We start from the raw sequence: 23,453 nt of genomic DNA, 5'->3' as shown, positions 1-23,453 counted from the left end.
GTAGTCGAGACATTTTCAGAAAGTATTAATGTAATAATATGCATCTTCATTTTCTATTTGAAACTTTTTCTGAGGGCTGTATGCAATAAAGAGGCACACTAAAACTAACATATTAGTTTCTTTTTGTGACGTTTTTGACTATTTCATTCTTTGCTTTTTACACTGAATCTAACTTCAGTGTAGAAAGCACCTCATTTTAAAACAAGGTCTACAAGTAAAAGAAAACGGCATCCACCAGCTGCAGGGTCTTCAAATCCCAGTGAAGCCCCAGTCTTTCCGTTCCCCCCAGAGATGCTTCGTAGTGATCAGGTTGGAACTGGTTCGTCCCAAATAGCCTCAGACAAAGTGGGCTTCCTTAAATTGGATTCAATCAAGGACAACAGAAGGTGGTGATTGGATAAAGCTCCAGGATGACATGTTCTACTTGATTAGCTAATTCCATTCTCACTAAACCACCCAAATCCCGTCAGTGTGGGCCGCGGTAAACGGCGCTACGCCGTTCACCCAGCAAACAATCCACAACTAATAATGAGCTCCAGTTTACCCACGTGCCAAGCCTCATTTAACACCTCGCTCCAGCTTCCTTAAAGAGAAACTGGCCCATGCAGGTGAATTTAGTACATTTGCGCTCAATAAATTATTTGGATCTTTAATCTTCACCCCTGAAAAATAAAAAATAAAAAAAAATCCCTTTTTAAACTAGAAAGATGGAAAAGTAGTACCAAAGCCAAACTGACTCATTACTCAAAGAGCATCCATCAACAACAAGGTCGATAAGGTAGACGCACTTTATTCCTAAAACAGAAGTTGCACCATCAGTAGCGGCACACAAGTATATGTACACATATACACACACAATTACCTAAATCTGTTATATAAAATATATAATCTGACATTGTACCTTTAATTCCTCTTCAGAGCTCATTGAGTTACTGTGCAAGAGACTCGAAGCAGACAGAGGTAAGTCTCATCCACTCGTTGGGTGGGACACAAATGCCCAGGCCAGCTTTTACTTCTTTTGTTGTTTTTTTTTTGTATTTTTTGTTTTATTTTTACAGCATGGCAATAGAAAGGTTTGTACCCTTTGAAAAAATAAAAGCAATCTACAGCAATTCACTTGAACAGGTTTTTCCGTGTTCTAATTGTGAAAATTACACTTTTTGAACCAATTCCTTTACAGTGAGATGTACACACCCTCTAGGATTTGTAATATATAAAAAGATATTAAGCATTAAAAATTCCACATTTAAAAACTTACAATAAATAATATATGCAGGCATTTCATTAAGATAAAATTTCATAGATTGCAATCTACAGTCATTAAAAAGACAATTTATTTTCCTTTATGAAATGTCCCTTGATCATCCAAAATGCTATAATGGATTCTTGGCATCTGATTGATTGGGACTTTCCAGTCAGCATTTTGTGAGATACACCAGGGAGGAAGAGGAGGAGGACGAGGAGAGGAAGAGGAAGGCGTCATCTCGAAAATTTGCCCTGATGGAGTGCGAGGTCCTTTTGAGTGTCTGGGATTCTTCGTAGCAGAAAATCCTTAGTTTGAGTGATATTTTCCAAACAAAACTCAGCAGTTTGATCCCGTTAAGAGCTCAAAGCATGTTCATGATAAAGTTGTACATCTGTGTGAGCACCACAAAGTGAACAGGCAGACAGGAGCGTCGGTCCTGGGTGGCAGGGTCGCACGTGAGCCAGGAGAGGGCGTTGTATTGCTCTAAAACAAATCTAACACACACACGCAGAAATGTAGATGAGTGCCACACAGCTACAAAACCAGCTCCTTAATGTTTTGACAGAGGTTGATAAAAAGGTGCATACCTGAGCACATCAGAGGTGTGGTTAGAGTCCAGGGGGTGGGAGTGTTTACTATGCAGGAGCTCATCTGACTGGACAGAAGACACGTGCAGGTGCAGGGAGGCCTGGATGCAAGAAATATGCAGATATAAACTCAATCCCCCACCTTTGGATTTCTCTGTGTGAATGCCAAGTGCTTTTCAGAGCCGTTCTGAAGCATTTCATTATGCTTTTGACATTTTAAAACAATTAGTTTATTGATTAAAAGATAAATAAATGCTTTGTTGTACTTGCACTGTACTGTAAGCAAATCTGTACCTTGAGGAAGAGTGGGCACTGGTTCCGGGCTTGAGGACAAGCAGACCAGAACCAGTCGGGCAGCGGTCCAGCCTTCGCTGTAGAGATGAAGTAACCCAAAGCCATCGGCTGCTGCAGGATGTTCAGAGCCTCCTCGTGGGACTCCATACGATCTGCACTCTGCCCCTGCACAACGATACCAGGGTTAGAGACCAGGGGATTACCTTTTTTGTCTTTTTCAAGCCACTACGTCTATATCATGGTACCACGTAGACTGCACCACCTACAACACGGGTCCATTCTGAAATGTTTCGCTGGCGTCTACAAGGGCAAGATCTGTGAAAAATCACTGTCGGGCCTTAATACGGGGAATTCATTTATCTCTGAAACAGGAGCCGCAGCCACACCGTTAAGTGTTTTTATCATTAGTGATGCACCGACTGCTCGGTAACCGAAATTGTTCGGCCGAAAATAGCAAAAAAAACACTTGATGTTCGGTGGAATAAGTGGGGAAAAAACCGAACAATTAATAACGGAGTGTTTAGTTGATGCAATCAAACAGCGAACAGCGTGGAGTGAGGGGCGAGCGGTGTTAGCAAACATGTCAGCATGTCAGATCCTGACTTGGATGTGGGGAAAAAGCAGAGGACACGAGAAATGATCCAGGCTGAGTTGGATTTGGGAAAGCCACTGGTGATGGAGACGATCACGGGGCGCACAGCGCAGGAGATCGGGGGGAGAGAGCGCAGGGAAGAGGGCCCGTACTACCGATGCGGTGCACGAACCCTCACTGTCTGATATGACAAGATCCTCCAAGAAAATAACCCAGATGCCAGGCAGAGAAGCACAACAGTTAGATGATTATCTGTCAGAAGTCCCCATCCTCAGGAGCGAGAACCCTCTCGCATATTGGGGCCGCTTTCCTGACTTGGCACAGGTGGCACGCAGGTAATAATAATAATAAGCTGTACAATAATCCCTGGTTTTTCGCAGGGGTTACGTTCCAAAAAGAACCTGTGATAAGTGAAATCGGCGAAGTAGCAACCTTTTTTTTTTTTTACAATTATTATACAAGGCTTCACATTGCGGAGATCAGCCCCACCGTGACCCAATTAATTGAATTTGAACGAGAGAAAATGGAAAAATGATTATGAAAAAAAATACAATAAGTACAGTAAGACAAATTGTGACTGGCGGATATTTCACTGCACATTTATTTGATTTATGCAATGGTGAAAAAATTGGCAAAATAAATGAAAAACTGCGAAGAACCATTGTTCGGTATTATTCGGTATTGGGCCATGTGTTTATTATTATTTTCGGTTTCGACCACAAGTTTCGATTTCGGTGAATCATTATTTATCATTGTTCAAAAATGTCTTTAAACCTTTTTCTGCATCTTTTACTAGGCTTTTGACATTAAGCAGAATATTTTTTCCCCAACAAACAATTACAGGGTTAAAACAAAACTGTGTGTACTGATGAGAAGTAATACCACCCAAATAATCTTAATGCTACTATTTGTAACTGATATTTTACATTGATAATTATTGTGAAGTTTATCAGTAAAATGACAGACCTTGCTTCCATCTCCTCCCTGATGGTAGTGCGAGCCCGGAGAGTGAACGGGGGAGGTTGTGGGGGAGTTGGGCAGGATGTTGATGAGGTCTGGATCCACCATGTCATGATCCATGTCATTGCCAAAGAAGTCGAAGATGCCCATGCCATCAGAGCCGTCTGCAAAGCAGCATCAAAACATTAGATATTCCTTCCACGTGTTCGCATGTTATGTGCACCAGATATGGGGGTGATGCATCTTTCCCCCCTGCTTCCTCGGCTACAGAACGTACCAGGATTGATGGGGTTGAAGTCGATGGGCTCTGAGGTGTTAGTGTTGACCTGGACCATGGCTGAGGTGGGGAACACCAGGATGTGTGTGCAGGATGTGTCCTGAGGTGTGCTCAGCTGCGATGTTTGCATGTTGAGTGTGGTGCTGCGGCCGAACACCGAGCCTGTGGAGACGGAGTCTGCAGACACAAGTTTGAGGGAAACACCGTCAGACTTGAGAGTTTCTGTTGCACAAACGTAAAACGTGGACAGTCATCAACTGTAAATATTCTCTAACCTGGCATGATGACGAATGAACCCTGCGGTTCCATGGCAACCAGACAGGCGCTGAGGATGCTGGGCGTGTCGGCAGCGGAGATGCCGCACATCCTACACGTCTCCTTCAGGCGTTTGCTGACGGACTGCAAGTTTCTTCTACTCAGCAGAATACTCCAGTCTAGGACGGGAAGAAAAGAGCGCATCAGTGCGTGTGCTTTTGGAAATAAGTTAACTGCACAGTCTGCAGGAGAGTGGTACCTCTCAGCTCGCCATGGCCCATCCTGCCCAGACGTCCTATCACAACTCTCCATGGCAGTGAGGTCAACTGAACCAGGCCCAGACACCACTCCCAGAGCTTCTGCAAACCCAGGCGTCTCACTGAGCCCTTTTTCCTGCGAGCCCTGTGATGATGGGTTATAAGAACAGGGTTTATACAGCAATCCTTATGTTAAATTTAATACCAATTTAATACCTTTTTCACTACCTTCAGATTTTTTTTAAAAACGGTCACAACATTAAGTGTTAAATCACGGACCTTTTAACATTAATACAGATTTTGAACTATAGAACACTATACAGAACAGATTTATAGACTCATTGATGTTGACCAGATGTTTCACATTTATTTCACTTTGTGAATGACAATAAAATAGACTGCTTTAATGTAAAAGGTAAAAAATAATACCAATTTAAAAAAAAAGAATACCTCTGACAGTGAATTTAACATTTTTAATGGCCTTAAATTTGGCAATTTTCATTTATCACTTTTTAATACTTTTTAAAACCCTGCGGAAACCCTGAAGAAGAAATGTATCACTCATCTAACTTGCAATGCTGAGGTTTCATTTTTGGGTTTACGACGCTACATACCTGTTGGGTACATCGATACTGATGATGCAAGTCTCCAGCAGCTCTCCGTGCTGGTCGGTGCAGGAAGCCAGCAGCCAGCGCTGGTCGTGAGACAGACAGTAGCCCACAAACAGGACGTTGTACTTCTGCGATGCTTCCCCGAACGTCTCCCCCAGCTCCGTCTGCTTGTCTTTCACCGGAGCCAAAATGAAGGGCGGCGTGTACAGACGCAGACATTCTGGCCGCTGCACAAGAGAAGACGCTCGTTACTTTCAAAACGGCAGCGTTTACCATTAAGTAAAATCAGTTTCTGACACACGGCCATCGGCAGTCACCTCTGGGTTCTTAAGGGCCATGTCGATGGCAAGCCCGGGCCCAAAGCCCGTCAGAGCCTTGAAGTTGGTGGAGTTGGGGAGAGGTCGACGGCACTGAGTGTAAACAGAGAAGGCCAGCGATTTCAGGTGCTGACCGTAGACGCGGCGCTCGCCGCTGTGGACCGGCTGCAGCAGATACTGGCAGGGAACGATCTGGATGCAGAGGAATGGGGAAAAAAATAGAAAGGGCATATTTAAGCTGTGCACGCTACGGAAACATCGATACAAAATCCTCGTGGCTAGATTTTCCTTTGATAGAATGTGGCTTCTGTTTATTATGACGAACTGCTGATTGCATTACATCGGGGGTTTCCTGTGAGGATCTTGAAGTACACAAACACATCCTCCGTATTGATTTATGATGGCAAGTTCAAGTTAAAATAGAGCAGTTTTAATCCGTGTTCACACAGAACAGAAAGATTTTTATTTATTATCATATTGTAAATGAAATGTTTTTGTTTTGTTCTAACTGTTGTATTACATTTTTGCCCCTGTTTTTTGCGTTCGTTCTTTTCAAATGTATAGTGGACATGCTGCTACAACAAAATGTATAGAGCTGTGACTGTCTGCCCTTTCTTTAAAAGTTGGCATAAAATTAATAAAAAATTGTTAACAAAAAAAAGAAAGATTTTTATTCATGAATCCTTCAAATGAGGGCAAAAAAAAAAAAAAAAAAAAACAGATACTGAAAAAAGTTTTACTGATTTACTGAACAACCACCGTTATGAACGGAAATGATCAATAATATATCTTAGAAAGAAGCCTGTTTGCGGTGATGTGACTGGAAACACATAAAACTGCTAATTACGACACCATTAGCTCATGATTCATGCCTCTTGTGTTTCCAAATTCCCTCTGGCATGTTGATGCAATCTAGTGTCACTGTAACAGGTGTGACACTCCAAAAGAGTTTGGGAATGACTTCAGCTCTTCTTTCTAGCTTGCCGTTTGTCTCCTGGTAACTTGCTTGTTATTGTTAAATTGAAAAAAACCCTAAAAGGATCAGGTTTGGAAAACCTTAAAAGTAATATTAAAAAAAATGAAAACTTACTGAAACATTTGCACAGATTAGGTTTTTTTGAAAGCATTTTAGACAGACACAAGAAGCAACCGTACCTGCACGGAGACAGCGTTCCTGATGTGAGCGGGTAGGAACGGGAGCATCTCCATGTAGCAGCGCATCAGGCCCAGGGTGTAGCTGCTGGAGTGGACCTCTCTTTCTGCGTCTTCATAGCTGAACGGGTCGATGATGTAAACCACTATGGCAGGCGGGTAAGAAACAGCGTGGGACTCTCCGTCTGTTGGCTTGCCCACTTTGTCTCTCTCCATTGTGCTGTTAAGAGACAGAAAAAAAGTAATGCTTAAAATGCTATTTTTAAACTTTTATAGTCTTCAGTAATAAATGGGCAAAACTGTTGCAGTACCAAAGAGGGAAAAACACGCAAACAAAATGTGTGTAAAGAGATGTGTGTGTGTGTGTATATTATATATATATATACCATATATATATATATATATATATATATATATATATATATATATATATATATATATATATATATATATACATATATACATACATAACCAGAAGTTGAATTAGAGGATAAAAGATGAATGTGTGTGGAAAACAGTTTTGAAACTGTATACTATATTAACGATAACGGCTGATTAGGCGTAAACGTAGCATGTAGTATGCAGACAAACCAAAACAAAAAAATCTGACTGTTGTAATACTTCTGGGAAAAGTATGCAACTGACTAATCTATCTCACAAACACTCCTCCCATAATGCAATGCACAACCACAGCAGGCACTTCTGCTTTTAACAACTGATAACCAGCCACAAATCCCATAACTCCGTACCATTAGAGTCATGTATAGCCATGACTTCAAACTTTAAAAAGTACCCAACTTCGCTGTTCAGCAAACCTCAACAAAATAACTTTTTTATTGTTTTAAATTACAAAAAAAAGGTAAATTCTAAAAATGATCTGTAGAAAAATATGAGGATAATCTGAGAGGGATATTTTTGAAATGTTCTGTTTTCTGTCATGAACATGTCGAGCCAAAATGAAAAACATTTTTGATTTCTCCTAAAGTCTTTTCCTAAATTTGTGAATTTTGCAAATCCAATTATGTATTTATGGAAAATGTAATTTTTTTGTACAATTATGAAAGATCTTTTTTGACCTGGCTACAAATAAAATAGTTTTCAAGATTGATTTTTTTTTTTCCTAAATATATACACAAAGATCATAAAAGAACTTAATATTCAATAATCACGCTTCTATCTAGGGCTGGGCAATTAACCGAAAATAAATCCAAACATTTAAAACCCTAATCTTGCCCATGTTTGTTATTTTGTTCATGTTTCCTTGGGTAAGCCAAGAAAAACTACGCTTCTGTTGGTCACAGCGTCTATAATGTCCATGGGCGACCTCCCAGCTCCTGTTTTAAGTCGAGCCTGTTCAAGAGGTGCAGTCCGAGAGGTGAATGTCATGGTTGGAGACGGTTCAAGAGTTTTTCCTCCACTGTCCTGCGTTTGAAACAATCTACTTTCACCTTTGACCTACTCTGTGTACAAGTTTATCGTTAACGCAACGCTGCTGTGTGAAGCCAGCCTTTTCTTGCTCTTTCATTTAAATTTTTGCACAAGTTTTCTTTAAAATGTCAGTCACAAGAGATGTAACTTATTACAGTCTACTTTTCACATGTGCCTGTTAAGAGGCATACTTTATTTCTTACTTTGTACATGGTGGTTTTTAACTTAGTTTCCAGAGATGCAAAGTTATTAGTTTTCTACTTTTTAAGAACACGACATAAAATAATTGTTCATTAATCGTAATTAAGGTAAAACGCTCAATCATGATGTCGATACAAGGTCTTAATCCCTCCCTACTTCTATCCCATTTATAGTTAAAACTTGCCAGAGGAACTGTGGGAATTGATGGTGAATGAAAGCACGTCAGGCAGGAAATCAAATGACAGTCGTATCGCAACTGTTTGAGCTCCCAGAAACGGGAAGCTTTACTCGCTGCAAGGGAGGGTGGGAAGAATGAATGATCAACTCCTCTAAAATTAAATATAAACTACAATATATAAGCCACTTTCAGCTCTTGGAGAGAGCATCCTCAGCTAAGGCCAACGTCCCAGCTCGTACTTTTAAAAGAAAGTAGTCCAAATGGGGTTCATGGGCTCTTCATCACATGACAAAGCAGCCAGATATAACCTTGATATTATCTTGTTGACAAACACGCACATTCCACAAACAAATCTTTCACGTAAATGTTCACCACTGTAGAGAAATAGGAGCATTTGCAACTCTAAATAACCATCAAAACAACAAATCAAGCTGTTCCAGCAGCAGTACAGTCAAAAGAAAGAAAAATATATGCCGTTTGTTATTGCGCTGTTCTGGAAAACAACAGATAACAGGAAAGAGATAGAACAAGATCTTATCAGTCGATGTAAAACTGGTGCGAACTCACCTCTCCGGAGTTTCTGTAGGCGCTGGAGGCTGGTTGGATCCGTTTTCTGCCAGACCCCCTCCGCCTTGCGAGTTTGACTGAGGCCCGTTCTGAGTGGCGCTGCCCTGCAAGCCTGCTGTCCCGAATGGTGAGTAGGAGCTTGGCTTGCCCGAGGCCACTCCCCCGATAGTCTGGGGGCCTAAAGAGGAGGAGGAAGGGGTGCTGTTGGCCTGTACGGGCGGGGCAGAGCTGGTGCTTGTAGTGTTGGTACTCTGGAGTCCTGAGGAGATGCTGGAAGAGCTGGAGGAAGAGGAGGCGGCCGGAGGAGGAGGAGGACTGCGCTGGGACAACAGAGAGCTATCCAAAGGCTGCTCTGACAGGTACGGAGCTGAAGAAAAAAAAAATAGGAATGTGTATAATTTGTGTAACCTAGATAACTTCAGTAGTCTGTAGTTTTTACATTTAGGAACAAATAAATTACCTAAATCGTAACGGCACACTTGAGCAAAGAGTTTGAGCTTATTAAAGGTTTCATTGTTTCCTTCTCTGGCGGCCAAGCTGAGGAACCAGTCGCTAAGGGGCTGCTCCGTCATGCTCCTGCCTTCTGTGGTGCCGACTGTTAATATACCCTCTGGGTGACTCTTGGAGATGGGCCTGTGCTGCCCCAGCTGGCATGCCTGTTAGGAGAGCAGGAGTGAATGCAAGAACCAAACATCCCGAGTCTTTTTTTAGTTCTGAAACGGTGTTTATGAGCATGTCGACACAGAGTGACGAGCTTTCTAAACTGCTGGCTGAATTACCTCATACATGGCACTCAGATCTTTGAAAAAGGTTTTGGCCCCACGAAGCAGTGCCTCAATATCTGGGCAGAGGACGACATATCCCACATCTCTGTGGGAACCGTAAGGATCCAGGAGAAGCTTCTCCCAATAGGGCAACCCGAAAGGAGACAGTACCACAAAATCATACTCATAGCCGACCAGAAAGGTCGGGATGGGCAGGGGCTCAGGAGACTCATCTGTACCTACGGTGAAGAGAGGATGGAAGACGTGTTAGGTTTAACTTACTTTAACTGTGGAAACCAGCGCTGTTGCAAAAACAAACACCACTTGCCACGTACCATATGATCCCCTGCCAGCCATTTTATGGAACTGCTGCCAGGTCAGTGGTCCCTGAACGCCCCAGGAGCGAACACTCCTCTTCTTCTGAATGGTGTCCTGCAGCACAGGCTGCAGGGACAACAACACCCGCAGGACGTCCTGAGAGTATAACTTGTTCATGTCTGCAGCTACGAGAACGAGAACAAAAGGAAAGAGACGTAGTTATAGTGATGGAAGAAAAGGAATTACATTTACAGCCTGAGGACTAAAGTAACAAGACAATACATACTTTTGCATTTTGGCCACTGATGAAGACAGGTGCTTTTCACTAGTGTTTCATCTACTTTCCCTCCTGACATATTGTCCATGAACTGCCGGCCGTGCTCCAGGGCCATGTAGCAGTCGTTATAACAGTCTCGCTCTTCCACCCTCAGGAATGAACTGGGGGCTGACCTGGGCTTGCAGTACTCCACACCTGCCATTTGAGCAAATGGGTTCGTGCACTGATCCTGTAGCAGCAGGATCAGCTCGTCCGGAGCCTTGTCCTTCAAGCTGGCCGCCTTGTGTGGCGTGGAAGCTCTCAGCTCCTCGAAGCACCGCTCCGTGTCTCGACTGGCATCTGAACCGCGGCCCACGACGTCCAGCTCGTCCTCCAGAAACAGCCCCGCCGACTGGCCGAAGCGCCGGTTGGTGACGGCGCTGAAGCCGCACGTGCAAGGATACTGGGCCTCGCCGTTGTCTTTGAGGTACACGCCTACGTCCGCCCCTCGGATGTTCATGTTGCAGACGCACACGCAGCAGCTGTCGAAGTTGCAATCCTTGTAGAGGTTCATAACCGACTCGGAGAGGATGAGGGTGACGTAGAGACTGTGCGCCTCGGGGATGAAGGGCACGGTGGCCGGCTCCACGGAGCTGAGGGGTCGACAGGTGGATGGCGTGGACGCTGGAGAGTAGAGGTCGGAATTGTCGTACTTGACGGAACCCTGGACGCTGGATGGGCCGCGGGGAGTGCGTGGAGTCCGTGGAGTGCGGGGCGTGGGCACGGAGAATCGGGGCGTGGCTGGGGAAGGCAGGATGCCGGTGCCGCTGTTGCTGGGAGGAGCACTGCTGGATAAGAAGGGCGTGTGGGTCTGAGGGGTGTAGGTCTGGTTGTAGTCCGGCTCCACACTTGGGACGTTACTGTCACAGAAAAACAAACAATCAGTGATTTCATTTAAGTCAAGACTAGGACTTCTAGTATTACTTGTGTTTAGTTATCCTCCACTCTTAGTGAAAATTTCTATAAATGTGACACAGATTTACTACTTTCAAATAGATACATCTAGTAAGATTTGTACGACGGAGTATTAGGGCCAAACAAAAGAACAAAAAAAGGAAATTACGAGAAAAGTCATAATGTAATGAGAATAAAGTCGTAAAATTACGAGAATAAAGTCGTAAAATTACGAGAATAAAGTTGTAATATATTATAAATATAACTTCACAAGATGCTCAATATTCCTCATTTTAACACAGGGAGAAGAAGCTCTTCCTGTTAGAGTTCTCATAAATTATATTCTCATAATATTACGACTTTATTCTCGCAACATTACAACTTTATTCTCGTAATTTTACGACTTTATTCTCGTAATATTACGACTTTATTCTATTACGACTTTATTCTCGCAACATTACGACTTTATTTTCTTAATTTTACGACTTTATTCTCATTATATTATGACTTTATTCTCGTAATTTCCAATTTTTTTTGTCTTAGTTTGGCCCTAATACTCCGTCGTAGATTTGTATACTGTTTGATTTTTTTTTTTTTCAATAGCCAAGAAGCAACCCCCTTCTTTTCTTTTAATTAATTATTAATCATTATTATTTATTTAATTATACAAGAACTACAACATGACATGACTTACCTGTCTTTGGTGAGGAGACTGACACTCGACACGGTGGGGATCAGCTCCATTTTGCCCATGGTCCAGCTCGGCGTGTACACGCAGTCTTCTGGCACTTTGATAGGCAACAAACAATGGCTAGGTAGCATCTTGAGGGGAGCGTACATAGAGCAGCCAATGAAAGACTGACACGTCTCTGGCTTGTACACAAAGGAGAAGTCCTGAAAACAGACAAACAAGTCGTTATTAAAAACCAAATGAAAAGAAAAGAAAATTGCCACGCTTGATTTCTTTTTGAGCTTTCTCACCTTGATTTCAGATGGCTTCGGGCTGCAGAAACCCTCCTCCACCTCCATCTTGAAGTGGCTGTTAAGTTGGCTGCCGTCCAACAGGCCCGCCCCCGTTTCCAGGCTATCCTTGCTTCCGGAGTTCATGGGGGAGTAGCCCTGCTGTTCCAGGGAAGGCGGAGTGGGAAACATCTGGTGTAGGTCTGCTGAGCCTAGAAGACCAAGACACTTAATTTTCTTGAAACATGTAAATGTATCAAACACAACGAATAACTGAAGCCTGGTCTCCTTACTTATGCAAGAGAGAGAATCCAGCGAGGCTGGTTTCGTTTCTTTACTGCCAAATTTCTCCTCTGTACCAATTCCAGTTTTTTTGGTTCCAGGCTGTGCAGCAGAGGGGAAACAAAGAATGTTGAATTGTACTTTTCATATCATTCTTCTGGTGGTTGGACCAGTCTGAATCACAAGTCGTTTCTGCACATCTCACAACTAACAAGTTAAGAATAATTCTACTGGTGTCGCACCAACTCACAATATTCACATTAAGGCCCTTTACAAAGACATCAAGTTCAAAACAGTCCAATTCAATGTGGGTGAGATAATTCAAACTCCATATGTCAATTCATAAAAATAACATAGCTCAGAAACACAACAGACTGCATCAAATCTTCACTTTGATGCAACTCCTTACTTCTCTGAAGTTTGATAACAGTTCATCATAGTTCACTTACAGCCAACTCATCTTCATCCGAGTTGAAGATTTTATCTAGATCACTGTACGACACAGCCAAGTCGTTCTCGTGGATGAGGCTGGTAGAGCACGACGGTTTACTCCCCGATGGACCATCTGCACCACATAAAGTAGAAGACGGACCTTGTTTAACCGTACACAACTCGAACGGCTTTATTCAACCAAAGGGTCAAAACTATGGGTCAAATAGAAAAAAGGGGAAAGCATTCTCACCATCTGCAGAGGTTCCACTCCCTTCATCCAACTGAGTCAAAAAACCAAAAGCAGGAATTAGTGAACTTGTTGCTGTAACAGAGTACTCCGGTACAATACCCAGTATTACCGGCGTGGACAGATTTTTAGCAACAACAAAGACCACCACCCCTATCAAGAACTGACCTTGTGTTTCTTGCTGCCGTCCTTCTCGCCTCCAGCCTTGTCCCTCTTCTCAGTGAAGCTGAACTCCTCGTCTCCTTCCACAAAGGCATATGGGTCTGGCTCCTCGCTGTGTTCTCCGTCTCCTGCTGTGGAGACGAGATGGCTGTTTCTCCGCTGGGCGTAGGTCCTCGTCAGCTCCTGCGAGACCTTCAGGGGATGCGAGGAGTCGCACATCAACCTGAGGGAAAGAAGATGGTTAACAAATTCGCATGAAGACAAACATTTATTTTAAAGCGCCCAAAGATGAGAGTAAACACTTACTCTGTGACAGAGACGACACTCTCTGTCCCTCCTCCGTAATCATCTCGTATTTTATCCACGGGTAACTGCGGTGTCAGATAGTTGGAGTCCTTCTTCCTGGGTAAGTTGAAATACCTCCAGGGGTTGTGAGTGGAGTCTTCGGTGGGGTTTATAGCTGAACCTACAAACACGGTGGGTTCCAAAGTGTCATTGTACGTTGGAGGGAAGGGCAAAGGCATCGACACGTTCTCCAGCGGAGGTTCTCCAGATGAGCCTTTTTGAGGCATCAGGCAAGGCTCAACTGATGGTGGGTAGAACGGTTGGTGGATGGGCGTGGAACAGTTCTTCATGGTTCCTGGCGTCATGTCGCTTTCTACGTGATCGCAGGGATGCGGGCTGAGAGGTGGTGGAGGCGGGGAGCCGACGAGGTCGGCGGGTGGGCCGTGCGCGTGCAGCGTAGGGGCTTTGGGCGGCGCGGTGTCTACGTGGTGCAGGTTTGGATACGAGCCCTCCTCCTGTGGTCTCGGGCAGAGCCTCGGGGTCTGTGGCTCCAGCGACTGCTCCTCGCTCACAGAGTTGCGGTGATGAAAAGGTGTCTGTGGCCTCCTCTGCTGCTTTTCCCCCTTCTCCATCTTCTCGCTCAGCTTGTGCTTGGGAGCCGGCTGGGCAGGCTGCCCCGATGAAGGTGGGTGCCCTGAGGTACTGCTGGATCGCTGCTTCAAATTCTTATGTCTACATGGAGGTTTAGAAAAATCAATTACCAAAAACACTTCCTTTTAACTATAAAACAACAAGCACTTTTGAATGTGTTCCCCTCAGCATACCTGGAGCAGTTGCAAGATGGTCTGTAAGTTGGTTCCACAAAATCCCAGAGTCCCAGTTTGTCCGACTCTTCTTCACAGGCTCCATTCGTCAAGGTTGTAAACTTCCTCCTATTAATATAAAAATCAACATTTTATCGGTCAGAATGCTACAGCTTTCATAGAAAAAAAAAAAGCTCATTTTTGGCGAGTGATGGTATGAAACATACTTGTTCCCTGTACGGTTTATGTTGTACTCTTGCCACACACACTCCACCATCTGTCTAGCTAGCCTGCGAGGGATTTTGCCTCCGTGAAGAGTGTTGTTAGAGTTGTAGTAATCAGTTGCGGAGGACAGCTTTAACCACCTCTGGGCAGGCTGATAGTCTGAGAAGGTGAAATGAGAACACACACACACAACACAAGTGCAACACTTAATATCCAGAATCTCAGTTAAAGGCCGATGTGGTTATTTCTTATCAACGTGCGAGTTCATGTCCTACCAGTGTGTGCCTCCTCCGGTGATGTTGGAGGAGTCAGGGTGACGGAGGACATGGCAGGGTCTTTGTGAGGTGCCTGGCCCTGCTGAGGACCACACTGACTTCCTGGGGTGTTTGCTGAGCCTTGAGGTACCACAGCAGGAAGATCCAACAGGGGGAGAAGCACCAGGCAGGAAGGGTAAACCATCCTTACTCCCGCTGGAACCAAAGGAGTTTATTGATTTTTTTTTTTCCTTTTTCAAACAACGATGTGCCAAGAAATGCACAAATCTGTCAGAGTGTTTAATGGGATTGAGCCATTCATCATCCTTCCATCACTCATGCTAGTCTGGAAGTTGTCTTAAAGATTGTTTCATACCTTATCTTACCTGCAACTAGACAATAAAATATACTTGTGATTATTTAGACTACACATTATTAATACTGCAGTAGGACAACTTCTTTTTAATCCTTTGGGTTCACAAAAAGTCTGCAGATCTGCGTTTCTAAATGAATAAATATCATTAAACCCATCTTGTATGATTCATATAATTTAGTTTATTTGTATGTATTCCTGTCACTAATCGCAGCTTTATTCATTTATTTTGAAAAACCTACCAACAAGGACTTCCACAGCGGCCAGGGAGTCATCCTCCCAGTCTGTATCTTCCATCTTGTCCTCCGGGACCTCCTTCCGATTGGGGCAAATGGGATAAAACTGCCTCCACTCTTCTATGAGCTTCTGGGTAGGGTGATCCGACATCTTAAAAGCCTGGCCAGTGAGGGTCCCATTCAAGCCATATGGGCTCAGGATAACTGGAAACCAGGACAGAAAAATAAACAAATCAATCAATCAACCGAAAAAGAAAACGTGGAAGTATTTGGACCAGTTAAATACGAAGTCTTCAATTGTGCAGGACTCCTGCGGTCCTACCTTGCATCGGGCTGGAGCTCTGCTGTGCGAGGCTAAGATGCTCCTCGCTCAGTCTTTGAAGAGGCTGATGCTGAGCGATCTCCACACTCGTGCACACGTTGCTATCGCCATGGACGAAGAAGGTGAACGCACAGGAAAGGTGTTCGCTGCAAAGTGAGTCAAAGACGAGTCAGAGATTTGAAGCATATTATTAACCGATTAAAACAAACCAAAAGCACAACATTTGAATAACGGATAAGGTAAACTCCTGAGGGGTTAATGCTAACACAAGAAAATTCAATTTCAAACAAGGAGTGACAATAGTATGAGATACCTTGCACACTGAATTTAGCTAAGCTCTGTCGCATCAGCCTTTCAGGTGACAGTATTTGCTTCCACAGATAGCTGTTAACTGACCTGTTTATGCCTCCAGTGAGATGATGCATGTAGTACACATTCTGCTTCCCCACAGTTTGAATTATTAATTAAAGCTTCTTGACAATTATCTTTGCGCATAAACATGACTAAAATAAACACGGAAAATCATTATAGCCCTGAAACGTAAAAACAATATCCTTCTTTATTTTCAAACTATGTCTGGAAGTCCAGGCTGCTAAATGCACTAAAATAGTACTTGTTGACATGGCTGCTGAAAAACCACAGTGCAAACTCAGCATTTTCCAAAGACTGCTGTGTTTACCAGCCAGAGAGGGCAGGCGACAGCAAGACTGCCAGACTTTTCTGTTAAAGGTACACCTCTACAAGCTGAACGCACACACACACACTTGCAGGCATCTTTATATGAAAACACAACCCGACCACCAGCGAACAATAAATTATCTTCTGAGCAACAGGTCCTTTGTGGCAGCTAAAAAACTGTAAAAATCAGTGACATTGTTGCCAGATGGAAGTCGACCAAAGAGCTGTTCATCAAATGCAAGTTATTCCTGTATGAACACAGCCAAAAAGCTGAGGCTCAAATTAGCTGGTCAGGGGAACTCTGGGGTTCCCCTGGCATCTCCATTTAAGAGCAGACACTAAATCTACATTAGCGCCCTCAAACACAAATGACAAGAAAAAAAACCAGCAGTGCAGAACTCCATGCAAAACCAGACAGATATTTATACGCTGCTGGTTCACCTCAAAATTTTATTTCTACAAAAAAACAGTCTCGCCTTGCACTTAGAATGAGAGGAAAAGTCAAAGTGTGGAAATTAAATTTGACCATGAAAATTTGCCTCAGTTACATTTTAAACTGGTGTAGAAATTTTGAAATATGGTAAATTAGTGAAAATTGTGATCATGCTTTGTTTTGCCTTCTGAAACCAGGTAAAACATTTGTCTTGCAAATTATGTGATTAGGTGTAAGACACGAGCTGTCCATATTAACCATAATAATCCCATCACACTCCATCACACCTCTAGTTGTAAACGGCACATCGATATCAGTTACAACCGACTACAGAGTGGCTACAAAATAATCTGTATTGGTCTTAAATCAAAAACACCAGATGCTACCGTCAGAATGCCGCCGTCATGGTAAAACTGCTCAGAGGAAGCCTGGTGTCCATTTGTTTAAGATTTTTGCCCTTTAAGATGATGTGTCCTCCATATAAACTAATGCCCTAATAATAACAGTTTCCATGATACAGCTTGAAACACCATTTCTCCAGCTGAATCCCAAATGAGAATTTTAATAATTAAAGGATGTGAAAAGCCAGAAATTGTTACCGCGTGCTACCTCTCAAGCACAACTACCATATTAAAAATATTTAAAAATGATGGGACATCTGGCCAGTGTGGCATTCCTCTCTGCATTTGCATTTAACATGTGTAAAAACAACAACAAAAACACAAAAGAAAATCCTTTTGCTGACAGTCTTCACTGAAAACATCCCATTCATGCTTCCTGCAAAAATGTCACGTTTCACATACTTACTCTCCCATGTAAATAAAACGCCACCAGCCAACCACTACATGCTGCAAATCTCAACCAATACACAAACAGCAGATACAGACTGATGTTTGAACTATCAGCACAAGTACAATTCAAGACACGCTGCTGTGCTGCCATGTTTACCTTCAGCAATCGTGCATAATGGGCTTTTATGATGAACGTGGAAAGGAACTTCACCGATCTCTGCTTTAAAGCCTCCCTAACTGTGATCACTGCTATCAATAATTTAGCTGACTCAGATTCTAATTTTATTTAAAAAGACAACCCTTCTAAGAGAATATTGCTCTGTGAAATGTCTACAATGTACTCGTATTAATTCACATTCCATCACATCTACAAGCAATTATTGCTTGAAATATTTCTGTTATGACGTATGTATTGGCATCATAATGCTACGAACAAAAAAGTACTGACAAAGCTACTGATTTCAACTGACAAAACCTCTGATTTGCCAGCATCATCACTGTGTGCAGCTTTTAATTCAAGATTTTGTCTGACTTGTCATAACTTTGCCGTGTTTTATGTTGAAACAGAACCTACCTTTTATTAATGATCTTCTCCTCCTTTTGGTATGGCTTGACAAACCACTTGCCAATGCGAACGAAGCCGCGGTTCATGAGACAACGTTCCAGCAGGTTGTGAATGGCTTTGAACAGCAGCGTTCGACACTCGTAGGACAGGCCACTTTCCCACTCTCCATCCTCCTCACCTGAAACAAGGAAGATCCATTAGACTTCAACAAACATATTTTCTTCTGCTAAAGCTATGCCTCCTGTTTGGTGTATACCATAGCTCGATCTGTTTCGCACATATCAGGCACTTAGTTTGGTTTGCAAACAAGTGACAACCCTCATACCTGATGGCATCCATTTGAATATATGGAAACTGACATCAGTGTTCATCTTAGTAGTTATTATGCAACAACATGATTTAAAATACAAAGGGTTGTCACTCTGTTAGGGATAATGTGTCAGATGATACTCTGCATCTGTAGTAACCAATCTTAACCTGTCAGTAAGACCTAACTCCCCCGAGACAAGACACAGAATATCCAGTCAGTGTCTCAGACACTAAAAGGGGATTTTTTTTGTGCAAATGTCAAAGTAGTCGAGAAGAAACATTAAGTCCAAAAATCAAGACTCTGTCATGTGACCGTTATGCACAACAGCTTGCTCCAATATTGCCTAGCAAGTTTGAGACACAATGGATTTAAACAGACTTTAAAGATTTTCAATCTTTAAGAATGCATCAAATTCTTGGCTAGAGTTCAGAACGATTGCCCTCCTTGTCAAAGACTTAACATGTTTAAGCATGAACGTTTCCACAATTTAAACTATTTTGCCTGTAACTGTCCGCACAGCATCCTTGGAGAATGCTTTAACATTAAACATCAGTCTCTTGAATTTTGTTTTGCGCCAGTAAACAAGCTGAGCTAACTGATAATTTAGTTTAAAAATTAACTAAATGTTTTATTATGAAATGAAAAAAATATGGAAAGATATAAAGGCTTAATCAAAGTCAAAAGCAGTGTTTCGTATGCTGTCATCAAACACTTGCTTTTTTGTAGTTTTGACAGTAACATGAGCTGCCATTGTTTCCTTGGAGACACATGAAAGTATGAGCTTTCCCACTCAACAACAAGTTTGATTAATGGCAGTTACAGTCACTGAAGGCTATGAAATCTTCCCCAAGAAAAGGCGGTCCTTGTTACCTCAGAGATATGGAAATGGTTCGACTATGCAAGGTCTGGCATGAACCAACTACTGTGCTCTCATGTTTATTAGAATTTGGACCTGTTACTGCGCAAGAAAAAAAAAACCTCAAGGACCGTGTGTATGCTGTCAGCCAATAAGACACCTCAAAGCATTTCCCAATCGGAGCGAAAATGAAGAGTAGGTCTGGTAGGATGTTAAAAACACCTGATCCTGACTATGAAACAGTAAATGCATTATTGTGGCAGCATTTACTTTATGGATCAATGAAACAAATGTTTAAGTTGTTGTTTCTAAGTGTAGGTGGAGAAAAATATATGATCTGTGCTTATCAGCAATGTGTCACAGTGAAAATGTCTCCAGTGTTGCTTTATCTTATGTCCAATCATTTTTTCACCTAAAAACATCTAGTTTCAAAAGTTTTTGTGATACTGCTTATTTGGCATATAATATTTAAAAAAAAACAACAACAACAAAACAAACTTAACTGAATTGCTGAGTTCAAGAATGAAAACAGAATAATAGTTGTTAATTGTCCATGATGTGTAGCAAAATAAAAACTATACATTTTGATCATTTTCTTCCAGCAATGTCAGCAAACCCTATGTAGATATCAAAATATCAATGCAATTTATAACGGTGGATGAAATATGCACTCTTGTGTGACAAACTGACATTGTGACGATCACAGATCCTGCAGAAAACATGCAAATGTGTCATTCACTTACTTGAGAGCTCATTGTGGATAAGCTCAGCGAAACTGGGGTCATCCCCCCACCAGAAAAGCCAGAGCTCCCTCCGACCCGGGGTGTGGTGCCGTCTCCACACACTCAGCACATCTGCCGACAGGCATCGGCTGAAACTACACAAGATTGGGTCCTCCTCTGTCACTGGGAAAAGGATGGGCGATGAAGTGGGCCCTTGCCACACAAAACGCCTCCATTTTATTCCAGTCAAATCAGCCTATGGAGAAAAAAAAATAACAATTAGAATGGACACTTTGGACTGTTGCACCCAGCTTTTAAACAAGTCACTTGTTGTTGTCATTACTATGCATTTGTTCTGTCACACACACACACTAACACACACACACTAACACACAAGTGGAGGAGCCTACTTTTGCTCTTAAGAAAATCACATTAAATGGTAAAATATGAAAAATTAGCTTTGATAACGTTATTACAGCATTTGCCATCCTTTGTACATCTGTTGCCACAAGTGTGTGTTAAATCCTAACTGTGAAGCAGCAACTTGTTTTAAAGTTAACTAATGAAACCCTAAGAGTCAAGAAATCAGATTAAGTGCTATCCCATGTTACTGTTTGACTGAACCTCCTATCTCTAGATCACTTAAGCCCAGGCCCACATTAATATAGGTGAAAATGTTTTTCAACTAATTCCCCTACTGAGCTACAAACTGTTACCACCATATAGTTAACGCTCAATACCCCCCATAGCAATGGCAGTGTAAACACGGGACTGTTGCAGTATTTTTGCGGGATGAACCCTTTCTTTTTAAGTCATCCTGCAAGTAATCAATAACTTTATTTGTCCCCAATGGGGCAATTAATCTTGCAGCAATATGTAGACATATACACATAGTAAAAAAAGGACAACGACTTTAAATCTAAAAATTAAAAACCCAGCCCCACAACAGCTACCTTTTCCTCATGGAATTGAGAAGGGAGATGCAGAAGGTACAAGATAATGTTTATATCTGTTAGTTTTGAGAAGTGGAAGTCTGAGCAATGTATGGTGGAAGAAACTGAAACTATTGGTGTAGAGGATGGAAACAGTCTGATAGGATAGTTTTTGCTTTCCTATACAGCTGTTTGTTATACAGGCCAATTATTTTGCTACAGACATTAACCACCTTGGTATGAACAGTTTTCTGCTTTACCCTAAGTGATGAAAACCAACAAATGAAAGAAAAAGTTAACACAGACTCAATGGAAAGAGCGATAAAACATGGACATCAAGGATGAATCCACATGAAATTTGGACAGTTTTCTAAGCCAGCACAGGCGCTGCTGGTATGTGATCTCTCTTGTTATGAAAGTTAGAGCTGGATCACATATATATGTAGACATATACACATAGTAAAAAAAGGACAACGACTTTAAATCTAAAAATTAAAAACCCAGCCCCACAACAGCTACTCATGGAATTGAGAAGGGAGATGGCAGAAGGTACAAAATAATGTTTATATCTGTTAGTTTTGAGAAGTGGAAGTCTGAGCAATGTACCCGATGGAAGAAACTGAAACTATTGGTGTAGAGGATGGAACAGTCTGATAGGATAGTTTATCTTTCCTATACAGCTGTTTGTTATACAGGTCCTGTAGTCACCTGAGCAGAGCCAATTATTTTGCTACAGACATTAACCACTTTGGTGAGAACAGTTTTCTGCTTTACCCTAAGTGATGAAAACCAACAAATGAAAGAAAAAGTTAACACAGACTCAATAAAACATGGACATCAAGGATGAATCAACATGAAATTGGACAGTTTTCTAAGCCAGCACAGACGCTGCTGGTATGTGATCTCTCTTGTTATGAAAGTTAGAGCTGGATCACTATGATTTTTAAAGTGTTGCAGGCCCCGATGCCTCACCACTCCGGTCCTGCTGGGACTGACGTTACAAAGCTTGTTGCCTTTATTAGCCAAAATGGCTCTGTGGCCTGTGTCTCGGTGTGGCAGCTGACGGCAGCGCAGTCTCACCAAGCAGAAGAGGTTGGAGTGGCAGTCCTCCAAGCTGGCCCCGTTTGGTACAAAGCACGAACTCATCCTTGTTCACTGCGCGCTGGCACCGTTCACGTCCATCGTCGTCCCGATCGCCTTCGAGGAGGAAGGAAATATAAGCTGGTCCGAGTCCGGGCGGCTCGACCAGACCCGATGCTCGGCTGTAATCGCACTGAACTTGCTATAGCCCCCTCCTGCTAAAGGCAGCAACTTCTACAGCCTGGAAAAGCTAGGAGAACTGCTTATAGCTGCGCGATTCATCAATCCTGCTTGAAATGTATTGTCTGGTCTGGTTAGCCCGCAAGCTTTGCGGCTACATTATCGTCACAAGAACAGACTCTCGGCGGCAACTGCGATCTCAACCCGGGGTTTGAATCCGGCATAAAAAAGGGGGAAAAGTTATAGTATTAAAAAAACAAGGGCTCGAAAAGTAAGACAAAACTGATGTGAAAGCATTTGAGAGCGGAGCAGCTACCTCCCCTCCCCCTGATCTCCGCTAGCCGCTAGCACAGCGGCGGCTAACATGCCACAGCTCCCAACGAGCCCCGGCGGTGGCGGCTGGAGAAAATACACTAGCTACGCCGCCCTCCAAGCCCGCGGAAACCGCCGCGGTGCTCCGTCATAGTAAAAAACGGCCCCTAAAAACAAGTGAAATGTCAAATCCAGCGAGTCAGCTCGTCGGTTTCGGGCTCCCCGGCGGATCCCCGGGTCCTGCAGATTTCCATTATTTCAGTTCATGGATTGAATTCTTTAATGGCGGCCAGGAGGACAACTCTGCCTCTCGTCGCTGATTGGCTGCTCGGCGGGGAAGGGGGCGTGGCCAGAGGCTCCGAGCAGCTCCATGACTTCACAGTTTACAAAATGAGTGCTTCGTATCGGTGCGTCTGTCTGTCACACAGTGGGCGATGTTGTTGAGTGATGTCGTCTGATCATACCGTGGCTGTCAAGTTTTGGATTTAAAAATAAGGGAACATTTTCCAAAGTATCTTACAATTTAAGACAGATTTACGATAAAATCCAAAATAACTACCTGTCAACCACTTACAAACTACAATCTAGGCCGGATTATCCATATATCCTGAACAGAATGTGAAAGTCTGTTTTTTTTGTTTTTTTTTACCGGCCTATCTTTGCAATATTCCACCACATGTGTAAATATATGTAGATGGGATCTCAGGTCTATTCTATTCCAAATGCACCTTAACTTTTTTTTATATTTTTTATATTATTTATATTTCTTATCTGTTTGCACTGGAGAGGTGATGCTGCT

At 42.7% G+C, this 23,453-nt stretch overlaps 1 protein-coding gene across 1 annotated transcript; it reads right to left on the bottom strand.

Annotated features, from left to right (window-relative positions):
* Positions 1-737: 737 nt before the first annotated feature.
* Positions 738-22,935, bottom strand: LOC133441833 (mediator of RNA polymerase II transcription subunit 13-like). Its single transcript, XM_061719510.1, has 30 exons — positions 22,163-22,935; positions 20,172-20,406; positions 18,272-18,440; positions 15,796-15,941; positions 15,480-15,677; positions 14,886-15,080; positions 14,613-14,769; positions 14,407-14,514; positions 13,604-14,314; positions 13,304-13,520; positions 13,139-13,169; positions 12,906-13,021; positions 12,468-12,558; positions 12,196-12,386; positions 11,909-12,108; positions 10,291-11,180; positions 10,022-10,189; positions 9,702-9,925; positions 9,383-9,578; positions 8,923-9,289; positions 6,552-6,768; positions 5,397-5,588; positions 5,083-5,306; positions 4,471-4,613; positions 4,232-4,390; positions 3,957-4,133; positions 3,686-3,843; positions 2,128-2,292; positions 1,834-1,934; positions 738-1,740 (listed from the first exon to the last, which is right to left on the bottom strand). Exons 1-30 carry the CDS (start codon positions 22,226-22,228, stop codon positions 1,608-1,610), a joined length of 6,345 nt encoding a protein of 2,114 aa, XP_061575494.1. The 5' UTR covers positions 22,229-22,935; the 3' UTR covers positions 738-1,607.
* Between the last annotated feature and the right edge of the window lie 518 nt (positions 22,936-23,453).

Source organism: Cololabis saira, chromosome 4, assembly GCF_033807715.1.
Source record: "Cololabis saira isolate AMF1-May2022 chromosome 4, fColSai1.1, whole genome shotgun sequence".
In the NCBI taxonomy this organism is placed as follows: domain Eukaryota; kingdom Metazoa; phylum Chordata; class Actinopteri; order Beloniformes; family Belonidae; genus Cololabis; species Cololabis saira.
This window is presented reverse-complemented; position numbering and strand designations above follow the sequence as displayed.

Excerpts from the sequence above, each read along its gene's own strand:
- LOC133441833 (XM_061719510.1), bottom strand. The coding sequence starts at position 22,228 with ATGAGTTCGTGCTTTGTACCAAACGGGGCCAGCTTGGAGGACTGCCAC. Across the intron at positions 15,942-18,271 it reads GAGAAGATCATTAATAAAAG|CGAACACCTTTCCTGTGCGT; the intron begins GTAGGTTCTGTT and ends CTCACTTTGCAG. Across the intron at positions 6,769-8,922 it reads CCTACAGAAACTCCGGAGAG|CACAATGGAGAGAGACAAAG; the intron begins GTGAGTTCGCAC and ends GTCTCTTAACAG.